The sequence below is a fragment of the Gymnodraco acuticeps genome, unplaced genomic scaffold (assembly GCF_902827175.1).
Source record: "Gymnodraco acuticeps unplaced genomic scaffold, fGymAcu1.1, whole genome shotgun sequence".
In the NCBI taxonomy this organism is placed as follows: Eukaryota; Metazoa; Chordata; class Actinopteri; order Perciformes; family Bathydraconidae; genus Gymnodraco; species Gymnodraco acuticeps.
The window spans coordinates 3,803,192-3,821,950 of record NW_022990947.1 but is presented as its reverse complement, the minus strand read 5'-3'; the positions used below and the strand labels follow the sequence as shown (position 1 = coordinate 3,821,950).

Genomic DNA, 18,759 nt, shown 5'->3' with positions numbered 1-18,759 from the left:
TTTCTGTGCACAGATGGCTTAACAGCTAAAAACGTATGTGGTTGTAATAGGCGAGAGTTGCATTTGTGTTTGAACTTAAAACTACGACTATCAATCATTTTTATTATCTGTTTATCTCTATAAAAATGTTTTGGACAAAGTGATTTACAAAAAACATATATCAGAAAAACCAGTGGCAGCACTTTACGCTGGAATCTGCAAATGTTTGACAAATCTACATATGTATTTCATTTATTCTATAAAAAAATGGTCACCGATCTTTTTTTCAGTTGACTTTCTGCCATGTACGGTATCAAATGTCTCTCAGCCACCGTAGTGTCGTGTCAGGTGGGCGTGTCGTGTCCAGCTGTTGGCCGCCTATGATTGGTTTATCAGTCTGTGATGAAGTCATAACGGAAGCTCTGATTGGTTAAGAGCTTCAAACACGGTAGTGGAAACTCGACACAACACGGGCTTGCGGTATAGTACTTTAATTCACTGCATTCATCGGTAAGTTAAGTTAAAACATGTCATGAATGATGAATCACATTAATTGTCGTCTTGGTCGAAAAAACAATCCACGGAGTGAAATCTGCGTAGTGTCTGTGGTCGTGGTGACAAGTTTACTGTCAGTTACTCCCGATGCACTTTGCTCGAGTCGTTCAGTTATCTAATTAACCACGTCAAGAGTTTTTACATGAAGAAACATCACACAATTTGGTTATTTGAGTTATGAGAGTGTAATGTGACTCTCAACTGAAAGAGCAGTGAACATGGATTTTACTCAGGAGGCCACTGTTATATCAGTCTGAAAGGGAAACATTAACAGAGCAGACATTGGACATTGGAAAAGAACAATTCAGCTTTTAAAGGTTGAGAGAGTGAAGGATGTTATTTGGTCTTAATAATGGGGTTGGTCCTGTGTGCTGGGCTTTTATGTTTTGTGCGCTCTGCTTAATTCAACAGTGCCTACATGAGAATAAAGTCCCCAAAAAAACATGTAAAGGGAGATTAAAAAACAGCACTGACTATTACAAAATAACTGCTCTTGTTTTGTCCCATCTCCAAAAACAGAGAAAGGAATGAAATTTCAAAATGTATAAGGCTGATTGATTAAATGATGAATCGACTGGTTGTTGCACATTCAATCTTGTATTTCACAGTGAATTATTTAATAAAGTTGGGAGATTTTTTTGAAAATGGCACTTCCCCCGGGATGTAGGATATTGGTGCTTCCGTATAAAAAGGGCACTGGCATTCACATCTCCCCCTGCACCACCCATGCAAGCTCTTAGAAGTTCCTACTGAAGTCTGTAATGTGTTTGATTCGAATTATTCGTGCACTTTTCTAGCAAACAGGTGTTTTATGTGTCAAAAAAGATCATTATTTTATAGCAGGGGTGGGGAACCTTTTTCCTCTCAAGGGCTATTTCAATTTTTCCAACATCCTCCGAGGGCCGTACAAATTATTGACGTCTGCTTAAAAATACTAAAATCAGAGCCCATTCATTTGGCCTTTCTTTCATGCTGTGCAAAGAAAAAGCAACCTCTTAATCCAGATATTTTACCATGATTTACACAAGATGTGTGCAATTTAGTATCCGATCCATGTGAACATGATTTAAGTGGGGGGGGACCTAACCTCCTCTAGGGGGGTCCGGGGGCATGCTCCCCCGGGAAGATTTTTTTTTAAATATTGAAGTTAAAAGCATAAATCTGGTGCACTTTGAGAGCAACACTAGGAGATCTATGGATACATCTCTCAACACCCATATGAAACAGAACTGGAAGCAGATTTTCTTTTTCTTTATGGATATTTTACAAATCACTCCCCTTTCAAACTGTATTCTTGTTTATTAATAACAACTTTTTTTTACTGTCATATAGTATTTTATACCCGTTTACTGTATTCTCTTATTTTTTTATAACTATAATGATCATATAAAGATGTGCCTTTACCTCACTGGTTGGAGAAAAAGCTTCTTATATTCGTTAGCATATCTAGCTAACCAGATGCTAATAACAACAAAGTTATTGACTGTATGATCACTATGACAGATGAACTTTCAACTAAAGACACAGCCACGCAAAAACTGCGGCATGTGTACGGCTCCTTATGGGTACTGACATTTGTGAAGTCCCGGCCCGGAGCGGCGTTCTGGTGCTCTGCTCTCCGGCAGCTCTAAACCCCTGTCGGACGAGACATATACCACGTGATGACACGTTAGGCTCGTGTTGTGTTCAAGGACCCTGACCTTGGCCAGGAAAAACAGGCACTCGCTTGTTTAATTATTTTGCGGTCTAGATTTCTTAATTTGTTTTCTTTTTTGCGTGTGTTACCTCGAGGGCCGTATCAAATTGTCTCGCGGGCCGTATACGGACCGGGGGCCGGAGGTTCCCCACCCCTGTTTTATAGTCTTCTCATTTATGGAAGATCTGGGGAATGTGTTTACATTTATACAATTATGTATGTGTGTCTCCCATGTTTTTTTCTACACACAGTAGTACAGTTTCTGTCATGGAGCCCCCTCTGTTTCCCCGTGAGTCTGGACAGTTCATAGCAGAGCGGAGTCGGGATGTGTTCGTGGAGGAGGAAGGAGTGCAGAAGGTGGCCGAGATGCTCTTCAACCTGCGCCACACTGACGATCTGACTGCCAGTGGTTGGAAGAAGGCCAATCCATTGGCTCCAGTACCCACCTCTGACCAGGGGAGTCTCAACAGCCGGGCCCCTAGATAATAGATTATTAGTTGACATTAGAATGAATCACATGGTACCTTAAAACATTTGGATTGGTGGGAACAGTATTACTGTTGTTTTGTTTTGTTGTTTTTGTTTGTTTTTGCCTGTCCTTGTTTGTCTACCTTCCCTCACACTGTAAAGCGTCTTTGAGTCCGAGAAAAGCGCTATAACAATTTAATTTATTATTATTACTGCATTTGTAAAGTGACAGGTGATACGGGTTTTATTATGCTGATAATAAGTAATATTTATTATAGTACTTATACTTGTAAAGGAGTATTTTAATGATATCTACTTTCATCTAAGTAAAGGATCGGTCCTCCACCACTGCATGAATTTCACTTCAGTTACACTATTCCTATCCCTGAACAAATGTAGGTGTTGCTGGGGATTCAGCAATCTGAAGCCAGAATTCTATTTATCCTAATTTAATAATGACCATGCATGAATAAGAGGCCGTTATGAAAACCATCTGTGTCTACACACGTCCCATGATGGAAAAGTATATCCTTACAAAATGAATGCTTTCAAAGCATAGAAATATTTTAAAGGACATTTGGGATCTTTTATGTATTGTTATTTTGTACAGCGACTGCCTGCTTGCTTGGCCTTTAGCTTTTTCCAGCTCTTTTGATATATTGTGTTTTTAACATTGCAGGCCTTGAACTGGGTGTTTGTGATAGACACCATGAACTTCTCCTTTTGGCCCGAGGAAGAAACTCAACAGTGTGAGGTAACCTATAAAGGGACCACGTACACAGGCTACATGACCCTTTGTGCTGCCATCGCCAGGGCTATGGAGGAAGGTGAATTTGTTTAATTTTTTTGGTTGAATGAAAGTTATAACAGCATTTTAATTATGTTTAAAATAACACGTATTGTCCTCCTTTCTCAAAGTGCAAAGTTGAAGCGATTCATCATTAAGTAGCTGTTACTATAGTGGGCAACATTTGTGTAGGATTCATTGAATCAGCACGAAAAAATCCTCATTATACTTCAAAAAGCACTCTAGGTGATAGAAATGTCAGGAAGCTGAATAGGAGGTGAGCCCCTTCTCTAACAATGTTACATGACAAATATGTTTTTGTTTGTTTGCAGCTTCACCTATCAAAAGAAAATATTGAAGCCCTCTTTTATGTATTTTTTTCTGTGTGCTTTTGTTGTGCACTGCTATTACCAATTATTGTATATGTACCCTTTACTTGAACTAGGGCTGCTGGGAAATTGCTTGTAGCTCTGCCTGTGCATCAATCATAATTAGCGTGAATGACTCCGGATATGAATCAATTATGTCTCATATGGAATAGTGCTCTCAATGTGTGGTCGCTGTGGCCCTTATAATTCCAAGAGATTCTCTCAGAAAAGCTCAGGAAGCTTTGTAAAGTGTGAATCTCAGCGGGAGACAGCATGAGTTCAGAACTAATTATGTCTTTTGAGGGTCTTGTGAGAATTGGATGCTGTGGAGCTATATTGCTGTCATTATAGGACACCATATCTTCATAACTTAGTAGCTAAAGTGTCTTCTTTCATTGAGTTTTGCCATTTTTCTTTTTAACAGTATCATTTCTACTCCTCTCCATTTTTCTGACAGCTTGATTTGCTAAACACTTTGCTGATACAAATTGTGCTGTATCTGATATGCTTTTCAGATGCGGTACTATAACTTACTCTGTAGCATAAGCATCTGAAATTGGTTCCACTGACAAACTATAACATTGAAATGATCTTACATGTATTTGTTAATGATTCAAACGGAATATCAGAGAATATGATAAGTGCCATTCTGCGTAATGAATACTTTACTTTAATTTTGCTGATATTCCTTCGGGACATTTTTTATTTCAGGATGATTACTTGAAAGGGAGTATTTTTACTCCATGATAGTTCTAATCCTTTTCTCCACCCCTGTCCACAGGTATACCCATCACTGATCCAAAGTACTTTTCTCAGATGAGTATGGAGGAGTTGGGACAGGTCCTTCGATCAGACAATGAAACACCCATGCCCATGCTTCAGGAACGCCACCAGGTTCTTGCCTTATCATACTTGTCCAATATCAAGGGTACTATGATGTGGGTTACATTATTAGCTGAAATGTATTCCCTGTATGACAAATAGAAATGAAAAGCATGCAGCTCTCAACCTCCCACTTATCGTAATAGTTAAATTTAAACATGAATTTGAATCTGACTAACAAGGTGCTGACTGAAGGCGGCCGCGTGCTGCTGGAACACGGCGGAAGCTTCCGGAGTTTTATCAGCCGAGCCGGGAACGACGCCCGGAAGATGGTGGAACTCATCGTGGAGAAGATCCATTCCTACAGAGACGAAGCTACTTTTGAGGTTAGAGTTAGAGAGGGCTTTCACAGCCAACATTTAGCAATATTTCAGGTTTGGAAATCTGTGGATAAAAGTTTATGTTTGCCAGCTTTAGGTTTCCTAAAACAATCTTAGATATTTTATATAACTACTTATAAGTAGTTAAGAGACAAGACATGACAAATCATCAGCTACATCTCAGGTGTCGTAATCAATTTGAGTCATTACATCATAATCTCTTGTTAGATAGATGTCCATTTACAAACATACAATTTGTTATCTTTGACAACTGAGGTGTTTAATTTTGTCAATGCCATGGCATGCATTACATTATCGTTAGAATTTATTGTATGTTGAATTATTTTAATTTACATCTGTGTAAACCCTTTGAATAAATGGCCTTTTAAAAATACACAAAATGTATAAAACATCTTTATAGCATATATAAATCGTATGTATGTGATCTGAGATAAATGTATGCATTTGGATAACTTAAGATAATTTGTGAGGTGAGAGTTCCACCTTCTGGCCAAAGACAGTGTGGCAATAATAAAGGACCACATTTTCTGTCATCTATTTCCTACACATACAAACATTAAATACAATCAAATGAAATACATATAAAGTGTGTTTATAAGTGAGGTAGAAACCTGTAATGGCTTATACAAAGAAACACTCAAAAGACTTGCAAATGTATAATAGTGATAAACACTGTCACATATTAAATAAGAGTAGAAGTATAGTTTAAACAAACAGATGTAATTGCTGTAGAATGATTCTTTTTTTCCAAATGTAATGTTTTTGACACCAGGGCATTTTCATTTCTCTTTTTGTACACAGACGCAAATTATACTCCATGCATTGTTGCAATGATATTGTCTTTGCATAAGCACATTTTAAATAGCCAAATACACATAATCGAAAGCTTTCGAATTGTTTGTTTCAGGGGAAGAGAATCTCTTTGTACAAGCGAGCCCAGATCCTGGTGGCAGATTTCTGGGGCGTCATGGAGGCCAGAGGAGAGGGGGACATCATCAACATGGACTGGCTCACCATGTTTGCAGACTACAGGGTCCCTCAGGCTCTCGTCTTCCTTGGAGCACTACGATACACTGACACACTGATGCAGGCGCTGAACAAGGGTGAGACAGGAGTGCATGTGTTTCTCTGTCCATAAAGAAATGAATAATTTAGGATTAGTCAAGTATTATATCTCTGTGTTATGTGTTTGTCTCCCATTTCCCTCAGGAGAACTGCTGAGTTCAGGGGACAGAAGAGAGGTTGAAATCCGAGGTTGTTCAATTTGGTCTGTGGAGCTGATCAAAGAGCGTCTGTGTAAGCTGGTGAAAGAGAGAGACGGACAGACCTGCAACGTAAACTCGGCAGTCATTGACTTTTACCTGTGGCCTTATGCCAAGAAGCACCACAAAGAGATGGCTTACATTCCCATACACCACACACGCTGTATTTACTACTGACGAGCTGGTTGGCAGCATTACATACAGAAGGCTGCGCTCTGTGTGCAGCCTTGGCATCGTTACCTTTCCCTGGGAGAAAGCCAATCCTGTCTCTGTGCCAGATATATGTACAAATGGGCTTCTCTCCAGCTGTAATGGAAACCGGTGTCAAGCTTTAATGTAGCTCATTGGTGTGTGTGGGTAGTGGCAGTTGTCCATTCACAGTCAATTAAAAATGTTTACTGTTGTTGATGTCTGAAAAACTGCTCGGTTATTACAGTAAGTGATAATATACTGTATGTGAACATACAATTATGGACACATTGTCCAATCTACAGCAGCTTGGATTTTTGACACTGGGAAAACATTGAAAATAAAACGTTTTAATTAGATTTTGTTTGTCACTTCACTGCAACAACAAAAATGGCCAATGGTACACAGTAGGCCTACCTCAAATGTCATTCATATATGTAGCAAACTTATTTATATTCTCATATTCTACCTATGACCAACATATTTTTTACGTTATTAATAGTTGAATGGCTCATTCGTTTTGTCAATACTATTAACATGTCTTTAATTTATTTTGATCATACCTCTTCTCTTTTTTTATACAATCTAGAATATAACATATCTCGCACTGATCAAGTCAAGTCACTGTAAATTAATAAATAATAAAACGTTCTAATTCTTTTTTTATTGCACAGTCGAAAGTTAAATATGTCATATTCAAGAGAATAAAGACCCAAAGGAAATTACAGCAACAACAAAAAAAAGACATGCCGATACATGTCGTTGGTGGCGCTGTTGCCTTCACGCACCCCTCGGTCCTCCTCCATGCAGGCTCTTGAACGCCTCTCCTGCTCTCCTCGACTGCTGCTGCACCGCGGCGGCAGTTTCCCGGGCAACCAAGGAGCGACAACAAACGGTAGATGTCACAAAGTTAACAACAAGCCAGGCGAGGACGAGGACTTTCTGCTAAAATGTAGACCATTGACTATACTCGATTTCGTATCCGATAAGAGCTCAAGAAGAAAAACAACTTTCAGCAGAATTCATTATCGGTAATAATTGTGAGTAAACTTTAGCGGGATGAACGAGGTGTGTGTCCGGGTGGCGCTCCGGGTCCGGCCCCTGCTCCCAAGAGAAGTCCTCCACCACCACCAGGTGTGTGTGCGGGTGGTGCCGGACTCCGCTCAGGTGATGCTGGGCTCGGACAGACTCTTCTCCTTCGACCACGCGTTTGGACCCACAGCCAGCCAGGACGAGGTGCACGAGTCCTGCGTCCAGCCGCTGGTGGAGTCCCTGCTGGACGGATACAACGCCACCGTGTTCTGCTACGGTCAAACCGGCTCAGGGAAGACGTACACAATAGGAGGGGGAAACCTGAGTAAGTTGGGCAGGTGGTAGATGTAGTCCCCAGAGGTAGGTTCAAACAGATCCAGAGGATGGTTTAGCTCAACAGATATGCTGATTATTTTAGACAATAACAGGTGTGAGCAGCATTTTTTATCTTTAAACTTAGAAAAAACATTGTTTTTGAGTTCTGGAGTTTGTTCATTGTGAGGATAAATTGGGAGTATCAGGACTGTATGTTCAAGCTCACCTTTGTAAGCTAGGTGTGAACAGTTACACATGTAGTCTTTGAACATGTCACTCAATCATTTCAGTCAGTTGAGTTTTAGAGAATGATTTTGTTTGCAGACCAAGACTTCAGATCTTGTGGTAAAGGAATTAAAGACATCTCAAGACCGAAGCAAGATTTCCTGTTCCCTAATTTACTGCCCTAAAAGGTCTTTATTTATGTGTCTCTGGTCTTCTTGACTATTCATTTATTTTCTTGTAAAACCTCTCTCAGGTGAAGAGGGAGGAATTATTGACCGTGTGGCCCAGGATGTGTTCTTGTTGATGGAGGAGAAGAGGAAGAACAGTGATGGTGGGGAAGTCAAAGTGGGGGTGTCATACATGGAGCTGTACAAGGAAGAACTACGAGACCTGCTGGAGCTGCACACCATCCACAAAGAACTTCATATCAGAGAGGATGAGAGAGGAAACACAGGTAAATCAAAAGTATTTTTGACAGCCAAGAAAATGTGCCAAAAATGTATATATTTTTTAATCTCACATTGAGTATTTCCTAAATAAAAACATGAAACCTGTACTTTCAGGCATCACATGCCAAGTTTGCTATTGGTTTGGACTTCAGTCATTCAGTTTGTACTATGGATTACTGCCAACTGGGGAAAGTCATGTTTCAACTGAGTGTTTCCTTAACAAATACCCTTGTTTGTGTCTCCAGTGGTGGTGGGAGCCAAAGAGATGGTGGTCACCTCAGCAGAGGAGCTCCTAAGTGTTATAGAGACGGGGAATGCCCTGCGCCACACGGGCACCACAGGAATGAACGAGCACTCCAGCCGCTCCCACACCATCCTCACCCTCCAGCTCATCCAGTGTTGCCACAGCAACAACTCCTCCTTAAAGTCTGTCCGCTCCTCCAAACTCTGTCTGGTTGACCTAGCAGGCTCGGAGCGTGCTGGAAAAACTGGAAACACCGGGACACGACTCAAAGAGAGTGTTCATATCAACACAGGCCTGCTCGCCCTCGGCAACGTCATCCGCGCCCTCTCGGACCCTGGGAGAAATCGCAGTGTCCACATACCGTACCGTGACGCCAAGATCACACGCCTCCTCCGGGACTCGTTGGGAGGCACCGCCCACACGCTGGTGGTGGCGTGTGTGAGCCCCTCTCACCACAGTGTAGCCGAGACCCTGAGTGTCCTGCAGTTTGCATCCAAGGCTCGTCACATTCGTAATCATCCCGGAACCACTCCAACAGAGGTTAAATCAGGAACTACCCCATGGGACCCAGGTGAGGCTCGACTGGGCGAGCTGGAGTATGAAGTTCAAACACTGAGAGAGCTACTGAAAGAGAAGGAGAGGGAGATGGAGAGGACATCTGGGAAAACTGGAGAGGGGGACAGCTTCAATCAGATGAGCATACCTGATCCAGATAGCAACGGGAACCAAGAGGAAACATCACAGTACCGCCTTCTGGCTCAGGAAGCTGCTGCCTTGTTGGCAGATATCTCTGGCCCCACCCATAGTCATTCTTTTACACAGCGGCTGCAGGATTGGCAGAAGAGACTGACAGCTGTCAATCACTCACATCAAGCTGAGGAGAAGGACATGCCAGAGGGGAATGGAGATCAACACCACAATGTCACCATACTAAAGCTCAGAGAAGAACTCCACAAATGCAAGGTAATTTTATCAAAGACAAGGAATGAGAAATACAACTTTGCGCACATTGAGGCAAAAACTGTGCAATGTTACATGTTAACACTCAGAATACATTTTTTTGTTTTCATGCATAGGAATGTTTCAATCTACAAAGTCTTCCTCAGGCTTCCTCTATCAGGCTATCTTTACCGCTTCAGGAAGATCTCATAGTTGAAAATGTTGCCATGCGACAAATAGAAAAATATATTATTTATTCAAAGTCAACAAGTGGAACATTTTAACTTTAGATTGTCATTTAAGAAATGGAAAATTACATTGATTTAGTGCACTCGGAGAGCACAGAGGTGACCAATATATACGCTTAATAATAAATGTATCTTTCCCTTGATTTGGGCCAAAAGGTTATAATTTTTTAAGCCGACGGTTCCTCCTTCAAAAAATGTCATGTTAATCTGGCCAGTAGTTTTTACTGTAACCCTGCTGACAAACAAACTAATCAAACCAAAGAAACATGGCAGAGAAAGTTTGAGTTAGCTGTGAAAAGAAACGCTTACGGAGACAGTTAGTGTAAGATATAATGCTCCAGGAACAATTTACAGATGGAAGCAGAGAGAGCAGAATAAGCAGGGTGGGAGGTGTCTGATATGATGCTTTGTGTGTGGCAAAAGCTCTGAGGCAAAGATTGCTTGCTTGCTGCTGGTGTTTCTTAACTTGAAAAGTCGAAGTATAGAGTGAGCAGAGACACATTCTCTCTCTCTCTGTCTCTCAGGAGTCTCTCACCTTAGAGGAACAGCTATTGGAGCAGAAAGATGCAGAACTAAGACAGGTCCAAAAAGAAGTACATAAGCTTCTTCAAGAAAGAAAAACCCACCTTCAGGCCCTAGAGGAAGAAAAGGAACGCACACGAATACAGGTGAGGAGAGTGTGGCTCTTTTATATGGGACAAAAAGATGCTGACACCCTTAGCTTTGTATATTATCTGCAAATTAAACAAATGTGTTTTCAGACTGAACAACTGGTAGACCAGCAGATCACCATCAGTCATCTTCGCAGTGACCTTGTGACCTTTAGGGGTGCAGCCTCCGAGGGAACTCTTGAAATAGGGGCTTCTGGGAACTCAGACAAGAGATCCCACAGTGTCCCTCTGATCAGACAAAGCTATAGACACGGACCTCCCAGGAGGGTATGAAGCTGCACGTTTTCTTCTGTATGTGTGGACTTCTGTGTCATACTTGTTGACCTTTAATGGCTGTACATATATCTGTGCAAATGCTTGTGTGGTTTTAGATTCAATCCAGTCCTCCAGCATATTCTCTGGAGAGGGTAATGGCAGCCTTTAAGATGCGCAGTCATCTCCTGCTGGCTGAGATCGAGGAGAATGATGAAGTATACTGTCCATTCATAAAACAACAGGCAGAGAGCAGAGACAGCGATCCAGAGATGGAGGAGGAGGAGGATGTCTCTGTGGGCAGAGTGGGATTCAGGTGAGAGCCTGTATAATACTAGCCTTCTGTTTCTTTCTTTGTCATGCCTCAAGTGATTCATTTCAACACATACCATTACAGCCAATAGGTAACATTAATTCCTCACCTGCTCTCGTTTTGTAGAGCAGTGACCTCCATAAAGGCCCTGTCACAATGTCCCGAAATTGACTCCCGATGGACACACGAATATGGAATTGTGAATTTCGCACGAAGATGGCCCCAAACCACACACGAAGGCAACATTTACATTACATTTAAGACATACAACTGCAACGAAAGTAACAAAAACAATTATGTTAAAGTACTATGATACTGTACTGATATCTTCAGACTGTGTTCTTTACTTTATCCGTCGTTATATGTAGAAAATATTAAGTTTTCTCTGTAACATTGTTTCCATAGCAACAACAACTTCCTGTCAATTCGCCTTCAAAATAATATGTTATATCCTTTTCAGTTTCACAGAACACAAATTGGGTTATTTACATAATATGTTTACATGATTTTGTTGTGCAATAAAACAACCCGATGGACACACGATAAAGGAAATGTTCAAATTCGGCTGTGATCGTAGCAACATCGGGCCATTCGTGAGGGCATCTTAAGCCATCGTATGACCGCCGGTGGAGTTTCTCAGGCTCCGGCAGCAACTTCGTGAGCGGTGGCAAAATCTTTGGCATGCCAAAAAATTGCCGAAGGACCTTGCGAAGGTTCATTTTCGTGTTGAATTCGTGTGTCAATTGTGCCCTTCGTAAGGCCATCGTGAGGGCATCGTGTTATCATCGGTGCCATCGGGCATTCGCCCCGATCAGAGTGTGGGGCGAATGCCCGATGGCACCGATGATAACACGATTTGACAAGATGCCCTCACGAGTGCCTTACAAAGTTGCCGCTCACGAAGTTGCTGCCGGAGCCTGAGAAACTCCACCGGCGATCATACGATGGCTTAAGGTGCCCTCACGAATGGCCCGATGTTGCTACGATCAGAGCCGAATTTGAACACTTCCTTTATCGTGGGTCCATCGGGTGTCAATTTCGGGACAGTGTGACGCGGGCTTAAGAGAGGCATGGTAGAGGGCTTTTTTTTGTGACACACTACACTTTTGGTGTTGATGATGACTGCAATGTGTGCTGTCAGTCAGCAGCCTGTTCATATAAGGTCAACAAAGCACTTGTCATTGTGTTAGTTGGTGCACATGAGCCTCTCACAAATCACACAAATCCTGCATGTTTTAATTTTCAATTCCATACTTTTACATGATTACATTTTGCTAATTTTCAAAAATAATAAGTGAGATTCCAGCCTCTGACTTTAGTTCTGAATTGGAGAACAATATATTACACATAGTATATATAATGTAGTTAAATAATTTAAATGTGTTGAGCCAGCACCAAGCTTTTGTGCCACATTTCACCTGGTCACACCTGCTGACAGCTTCCCAATTGATGCAATGTACTATTGGGCATAAAGGAGATGTGAAATCTCTGGGGGTGCATGATTGCGGGGAGCGCGCTGCTTTTAAAAAGGATGAAAGGTGACATGTTTGGCCATTAATGATCCCAGGCGTTCAGCTAAATTGTTTATGTATAACAGTTGTTACAGAAATACAAACAATTATTGACTTAAATTTCACACATGCTCTCATTCAGAAAATCAGCTTTCTTTTGCAGTGAGTTCATCTAAAATGATCTGCCTAATAAATCACGTTTCTCCAGGCGTTCTTTAAACAGAACATGGACCAACCGGCAGATGAAATCTGCAGTGAAAGAGAAAAACTCCGATCTAGACCAAACATCAAACGGAAATCCATCAGTGCAGCAGCCTCAGCGAACCACAGGTACAATGAACATGTACTTGTATGTACATGTATGTTTTTGCAGTATTTAGTTTTCATGTCCTTTGTACTAATCCTTCATCCTTCATGTGACATTCCAAGGAGTAGATATTTATTTAAGAGGTTGTTTCCTCTTCATATAGTTATTTGTTATTGTTTTATCAGGAACCAAGGAAGAGCACACCACTGAAAGCCATATGAAGAAGGGAAGACTAAGAGCCAGCGTGACTCAGAGGAGGATCCAAGATCTGTCGGTCAACATGCGTATGAAAGAGGAGCTCCTCAAAGAGCTTCACAAAACTGGTGTGTTTATAAATATACATTATAACACGGTGGTGACACTAATTGTCAACAACGGTTGCAAAGACAAATTATATGAAATGATTTAGCAAAACAAACAGATGACCAGAAGAATGCTCAGCTGCTATGCTAATTGCCAAATATTGTAAAAATCTGAAAAGAAAATGGGATTTCTAAAATACGCCTGACACCAAAATAGTAGTTTTGATTAATTTAAAACAGGAGTTTTAAAATTACAAACACTTTTAGGAATGTACAGCTCTGTTGCAGCTGGAAGCCTCCTAAACCAAGGTCTATGTGGTTAATTCTAATTGACCTTGCATTAACTGGGATTTCTTACTTAAGTTCCAGGTAACAAAACCACATAGTGAATCATCCCATTACAACATAACAGTTTCAAAACCTTTGACAATGTGTATGCTAATTATAACCATCTCTGAATGTGTTTGTCAGACAAGGAGACCCAGGCAGTGGGCGGGCACAGTGGTGATGGAAGAGACGCCGGCGTGTTGGTGAGACTCTCCCTGCAGAGCCAGAGGGTCCGAGCAGAGGTCTACCGCAGCCTGCAGCACATGAGAGCGCAGAGAGAGCAGCTTCAGAGCAGCCTTAGGCCGCAGAGAGAGGCCGACACCAAGGAGCCGGAGGAAAAGGAGGTTAGTTTTACAGATTTGATAACAGTAACATCAAACACCTGACAGTGCAATAGGAAAATAGATGAACATATTAGACTACACTTCAGTGTTGTGTAAACAATTGTCTCTAAATGGGTTAACACAGCAAGATCATTTGATTTATATTCTAACCGCTCTGATATCTGACAGCCAGTTAAGCTAGTAAGCTCTTAGGCGAAGCAATAGTGTTGGCATTGTTACAAAATAACTTTTGTTGATGGCTCGAGGTGCTTCAGTTTACATTGATGTTTAGCTTTTGATTTACCAGGGTATACTATACACACACTTACACACAACACACACATCCCAGTTGAGTTAGTTAAGTGTCATTGGGAGTGCAAAAAGGTGACAGCTAACACTACAATAATAATAATAATATAATAATAATACATTTCATTTATATAGCACTTTTTAAGTCACATTTAACAATCATTGACGAGACTTTTGGGAAAAAATATTTATTTTTGTGTTTTCTTTTCTGTTAGGAGCAGAGGGCAGGAGATATGACTGTAATCAAAAGCAATCACCAGGAAGAGGTAAAGGAAAACATAGAAACAGTATACATTCTTAAAAAGTTTGTTTTGGTTTTCTCCATAAAATATTGGAGTTTAAACAGATTTTCTTTCAAATACAATCTTTCTTGTTTTCTATTCCTCACTCTTTGTCATTGTTGTTGCCTTCCTATTTTCCCCATGTTTATATCATCTCCTCTATCCCTTTTCCCCTAATCTCTCCTCACCCCTCTGTAGCTGCTTGACAGTGGTTGGCTAGAGGAGGAGGAGGAGCGTGTGCTTCATAAGAGAGCGGAGCTGCAGGAGCTGGAGGAGGAGCTGAGGAGGAGAGAGGAGGTGCTTCTACGCAGAGAGGCCTGTCTGCAACAGAAAAACAAACTAGAGATCAAGAGGCTGCGCTCCAATCAGGTGAGCCTGCATAGGCGTTGGTACCGCTGTGTGATTTATGATTTATTATGATTTAACCGTCTATGTCTGATGCACTTATGGATTTGGGCAACATGTGTTATGGAAGCCCAGCCCTGGAAGTTTATATATCAATGACTCAGCAGGCTCTGAGTCAGAACCTGCTGAGTGTGTCGGTGAGGTTGGAGTCTCTGGAGGAGCAGCTGGGGAGCAGCAGCAGTGTGAGGCAGACTGGAGGAGTCACCATGGAGGAGCTGAAGAGAGAGAGGGACACACTCAAAAAGAGGAGAGACGCTCTGGACCGCGAGCTGAAGGACAACAGAGTGCTCACTGTGGAGGTCAGGAAACAGTAACATTGTATTTGTGTGTACTGTACGTATCAGGGTTATTAGTGTAAACTAAACCTGGTTACAAATGTATTCTTACTAAAATGATCGTAGTATTTTAGAATAAAACAACATGGCCAGTGTTTAAATAGTGTAGTAAATGAATTGCCATTCAACCAAGCTATTCAGCTCTGGTATAAAATATATTAACTAGTGTTGCGATAAAGTTTTCTTTAGAATGTGGTAGTGAAAGAGGACTCAAGTTTATTCAAAATTCAAAATATTTAAACAGGCTATTCCTACAAAGGTCTCCACAAACTGAATCTTAATTCAAATAAAAAAATATATGACAAAAGTATTAACTTGGTATATATAGCACGGGACATTGTTTCTGGAAGCATTTTATTTTCATTATTGTGCAACTTTTATATTGTGTGCACTCACTGCACTGTGATTTGTGTTTGTCTCCATGTAGGAGGAGCATTCCCTGCTTCAGCTGGAGGAAGCTATTGAAGCTCTGGATGCAGCTCTAGAGTTTAAAAACCACTCCATCCAGGACCAACAGAAGAAGTTGCTGATTAAAGACTCTTCTTCACATCAGCCTCACAGCCCTGACCCCGCCCAACTCTGTGATGTCATCAGGAAGCTGAGGGACCTCTCACCACCCGAGGCCTCGGAGCTGCTCATCAGATATTTCAACAAGGTGAAATTAAATATATGCACACTCATTATGGAAACTACGATGGCCTCTATTCCAGCTTCTTTACAAGTGAAAGTTCTCTATTTGTCTTAACTTGGTCTTCCTTTCCTTATGTATTGTTAAATATTTATAAGCACATTTTAATGTTGGTTTCCTTAAAGCATGTTTATTAATTTAGAAAAAATGGATTCTGCCATTGTCAATGGAAACTGACTCCATCTCTTTCTGTTTTCTGTTTTCTGCTTCTTTCTTCCTCTGCTATTTACCTTTGCTTGCTTTTCTCTCCAGTTGACACGTTTTTGTGGGTCAAAAACTGAGCCCAACAATTCCTATAACGGTAGTTAAATTATAAATGGAATCCCCTCCTTCATCTTTGCAGCTACATCTTAATATAACTTGATATAACTTCTCTCCAGGAGGTTTGTTTGCACCATGACAAACCGCTTCCTAACTGTTTTTCTGTCCTTGCAGTTAACCCTAACCCTCTGCAGGTGTGAGAGTAAACAAAGGTACCGCCATTATCCCTGTAATTATATGTAAAAACATCTACCTTTTCTGGTTCCCTCTCGCCTTTATAAACCTCCCCAGGTTGTCTGTCTTCGTGAGGCGGAGGGCCATTTGCGTTTGCAGTGTGAAGAGCTGGAGCTTCATGCCAGAGAGCGAGAGGTGGTGCTGAGGGAGATGGAGGTCGCCACGCAGCGTGTAGCCCTCGATGCAGACCGCAGGCTCACCCAGCAGCACCAAGACCACCAGAGCAACATCCAGCTACTGCTGCAGAAACTCAGAGGTGAGGAAATTAGATCACCAAGACCATACCGTTTGAATGTGAAACTATTCTGGTCTTCTCTATTAGCACAGAAATTGATTGAACATTGCTGTTTCATTAACTTTTGTGTCCCTATATTCTTGTGTGTTTAGAGGGTGGTTCAGGAGAGGCACAGCAAGCTTTGGAAGAAAGACTGCAGCATCTAGAGAAAGAGCTGTTTTTCTACAAAAGCTCCAGCAGGCAGCTTAAAAGGAAGCTCAAAGATATTGTCAGTGATGCCCTACACCCTGTCGATCAGCATTCACACACACAGGAGAACAGACACAATGTGAGTGCAAACAAACCCCAGACGCACACTGAAGAGTTACAGACAGGAACACATATTGCAACAACATACACAAAGATACAGGCTGAGCAAACAGACAAAAAGGCACACATCGTTTCTCAAATGAGGAGACATGCAGATCTAACCCCCAGCAACTCCTCATCTTCTGACCTCCAAGCACGCAGAACAACAAAAATGTCTGATTACAACCATAGTCACACACAGGGGGGGAGTGACAGGGGGGAGAGTTCACAGATGACACCTGTCCGTGTGTGTCGCAGAGAGCTGAGACTGATCTCTCCAGCTGATCTGCAGGTCTGTAGTTCTGCCACAAGGAGGCGACAGTCTGCTGTGGAAACCAGCACAGAGTCAATGCTAGAGGACTCCATAGAAGTGCCCAGAAACACAGACAGATGATTTATCACGGTACCGACGAGTCAATCTAGAGCAGTGTGTACATCTGATACCAGTTGGGTGCTATTGAAACTAAGAAAATTCATCCCCTCATCTTGAGTATCTTGTGGAAATGTTCATGCATTGTTCTTTTGTATAAATACTTATTGTAGGTCTTTGTTGGGCTTTGGATCAGTCAGTAGCACCCTTTAAATTACTTTATACAACCAGGATACTGGTATATATGCAATGCATATCCATATTCACATTTTACTCAATATGAAAAGCATGTGGGTAAAGTTGAACAAGTTTTATTATTAGCTTTTTTCATAAACAGACCCATACTGTTGTATATCACAAAATAGTGAAACCACAGAAAATCAGATCTGCAGAGTTTGTGACCAAAGGAGAAGAAAGCGACTGAAATGTGGTTAATATTAAAATGTTTTCAGTTTTAACCAGTTCAGTCTCTCCTCGTAGCACTGTCCTCCTTTTTTATTGGTCCTCTCTGGTGGTCACATATTTACCAGATCCCGGCTCTGCTGAATGATTTCGCCTTTCAACAAAAGAAGACCAGTGTTGTCATGACAACAGAGTGACCCTGATAAAAGGCACGCATAGAAAGACATTTCCAATAACTTGGCTGTGATTTTTTACTTGGAAATAGAGTGAAAGTTTTTCATTTGGCAATTACAGATTATTGTCTTAGCTCATGCCACACCCAAAAACAACACTGCAGATTCAATTCAGATTTTTTTTTAAATATTATGTACATTGTGTAAGAATGGAATATTTAATGCAAAAAATAGCACTTTTCTAATTAGTTAAAATATTTCACCAACTGCAATCCACTAAAACAATTATCCTCTTTTTACAAATACCATTAATTTAAAGGATTTAAAGTGTTTATTAACCTGTAGTTCATTGTAATCAAATTGTGCCTTGTGAAGAGAATTGCTTTGTCTTTCCCCTTATTTTAAGCACTTAAAATGGCCAGAAGTTGTGTTTTTCTGAATTACAAAAGTAATATAAGGCTTTGTAGTTTTATTTATGCAATTTTAAATACAAATGTTGAATGTCTATGTGCAATATGTTCTTTTAGTAGCATTATATGTTGAGTGCTGTGTAAATCATTTTTTATATGAATGACTCATTACAGTCAAATGTATTAAACTTTTTGATATGCATATCTTACTGTCTTCCCTTTAATGTGAGGGCTCATTCAATCTCATCCTCAACCCCTATAAATCCTATTAGTGGGTTGTGTTTATCACTTTAATGTTGTATAAATTGAGCTAATTAAATTAA

At 40.9% G+C, this 18,759-nt stretch overlaps 2 protein-coding genes across 4 annotated transcripts; both read left to right on the top strand.

Annotated features, from left to right (window-relative positions):
• The first annotated feature begins 211 nt into the window (after positions 1-211).
• On the top strand, positions 212-6,886 carry cunh9orf64 (chromosome unknown C9orf64 homolog). Its single transcript, XM_034234949.1, has 7 exons — positions 212-489; positions 2,482-2,686; positions 3,378-3,525; positions 4,635-4,747; positions 4,918-5,061; positions 5,984-6,179; positions 6,286-6,886. Exons 2-7 carry the CDS (start codon positions 2,498-2,500, stop codon positions 6,513-6,515), a joined length of 1,020 nt encoding a protein of 339 aa, XP_034090840.1. The 5' UTR covers positions 212-489; positions 2,482-2,497; the 3' UTR covers positions 6,516-6,886.
• A 509-nt stretch (positions 6,887-7,395) lies between these two features.
• Positions 7,396-18,630, top strand: LOC117558633 (kinesin-like protein KIF27). Of its 3 annotated transcripts, none has more exons than XM_034234936.1 (15): positions 7,396-7,884; positions 8,353-8,553; positions 8,794-9,755; positions 10,504-10,647; positions 10,741-10,917; positions 11,022-11,218; positions 12,935-13,056; positions 13,219-13,356; positions 13,807-14,006; positions 14,510-14,560; positions 14,774-14,944; positions 15,085-15,279; positions 15,743-15,970; positions 16,556-16,754; positions 16,886-18,628. In XM_034234936.1, the coding sequence occupies exons 1-15, from the start codon at positions 7,587-7,589 to the stop codon at positions 17,473-17,475; spliced, it is 3,873 nt and encodes a 1,290-aa protein (XP_034090827.1). In that variant the 5' UTR covers positions 7,396-7,586; the 3' UTR covers positions 17,476-18,628. The 3 variants fall into 3 exon arrangements, with proteins under 3 accessions (XP_034090827.1, XP_034090828.1, XP_034090829.1); XM_034234937.1 differs by having other exon boundaries at positions 15,088-15,279; positions 16,886-18,627; XM_034234938.1 differs by having other exon boundaries at positions 7,747-7,919; positions 16,886-18,630.
• Positions 18,631-18,759: the final 129 nt, after the last annotated feature.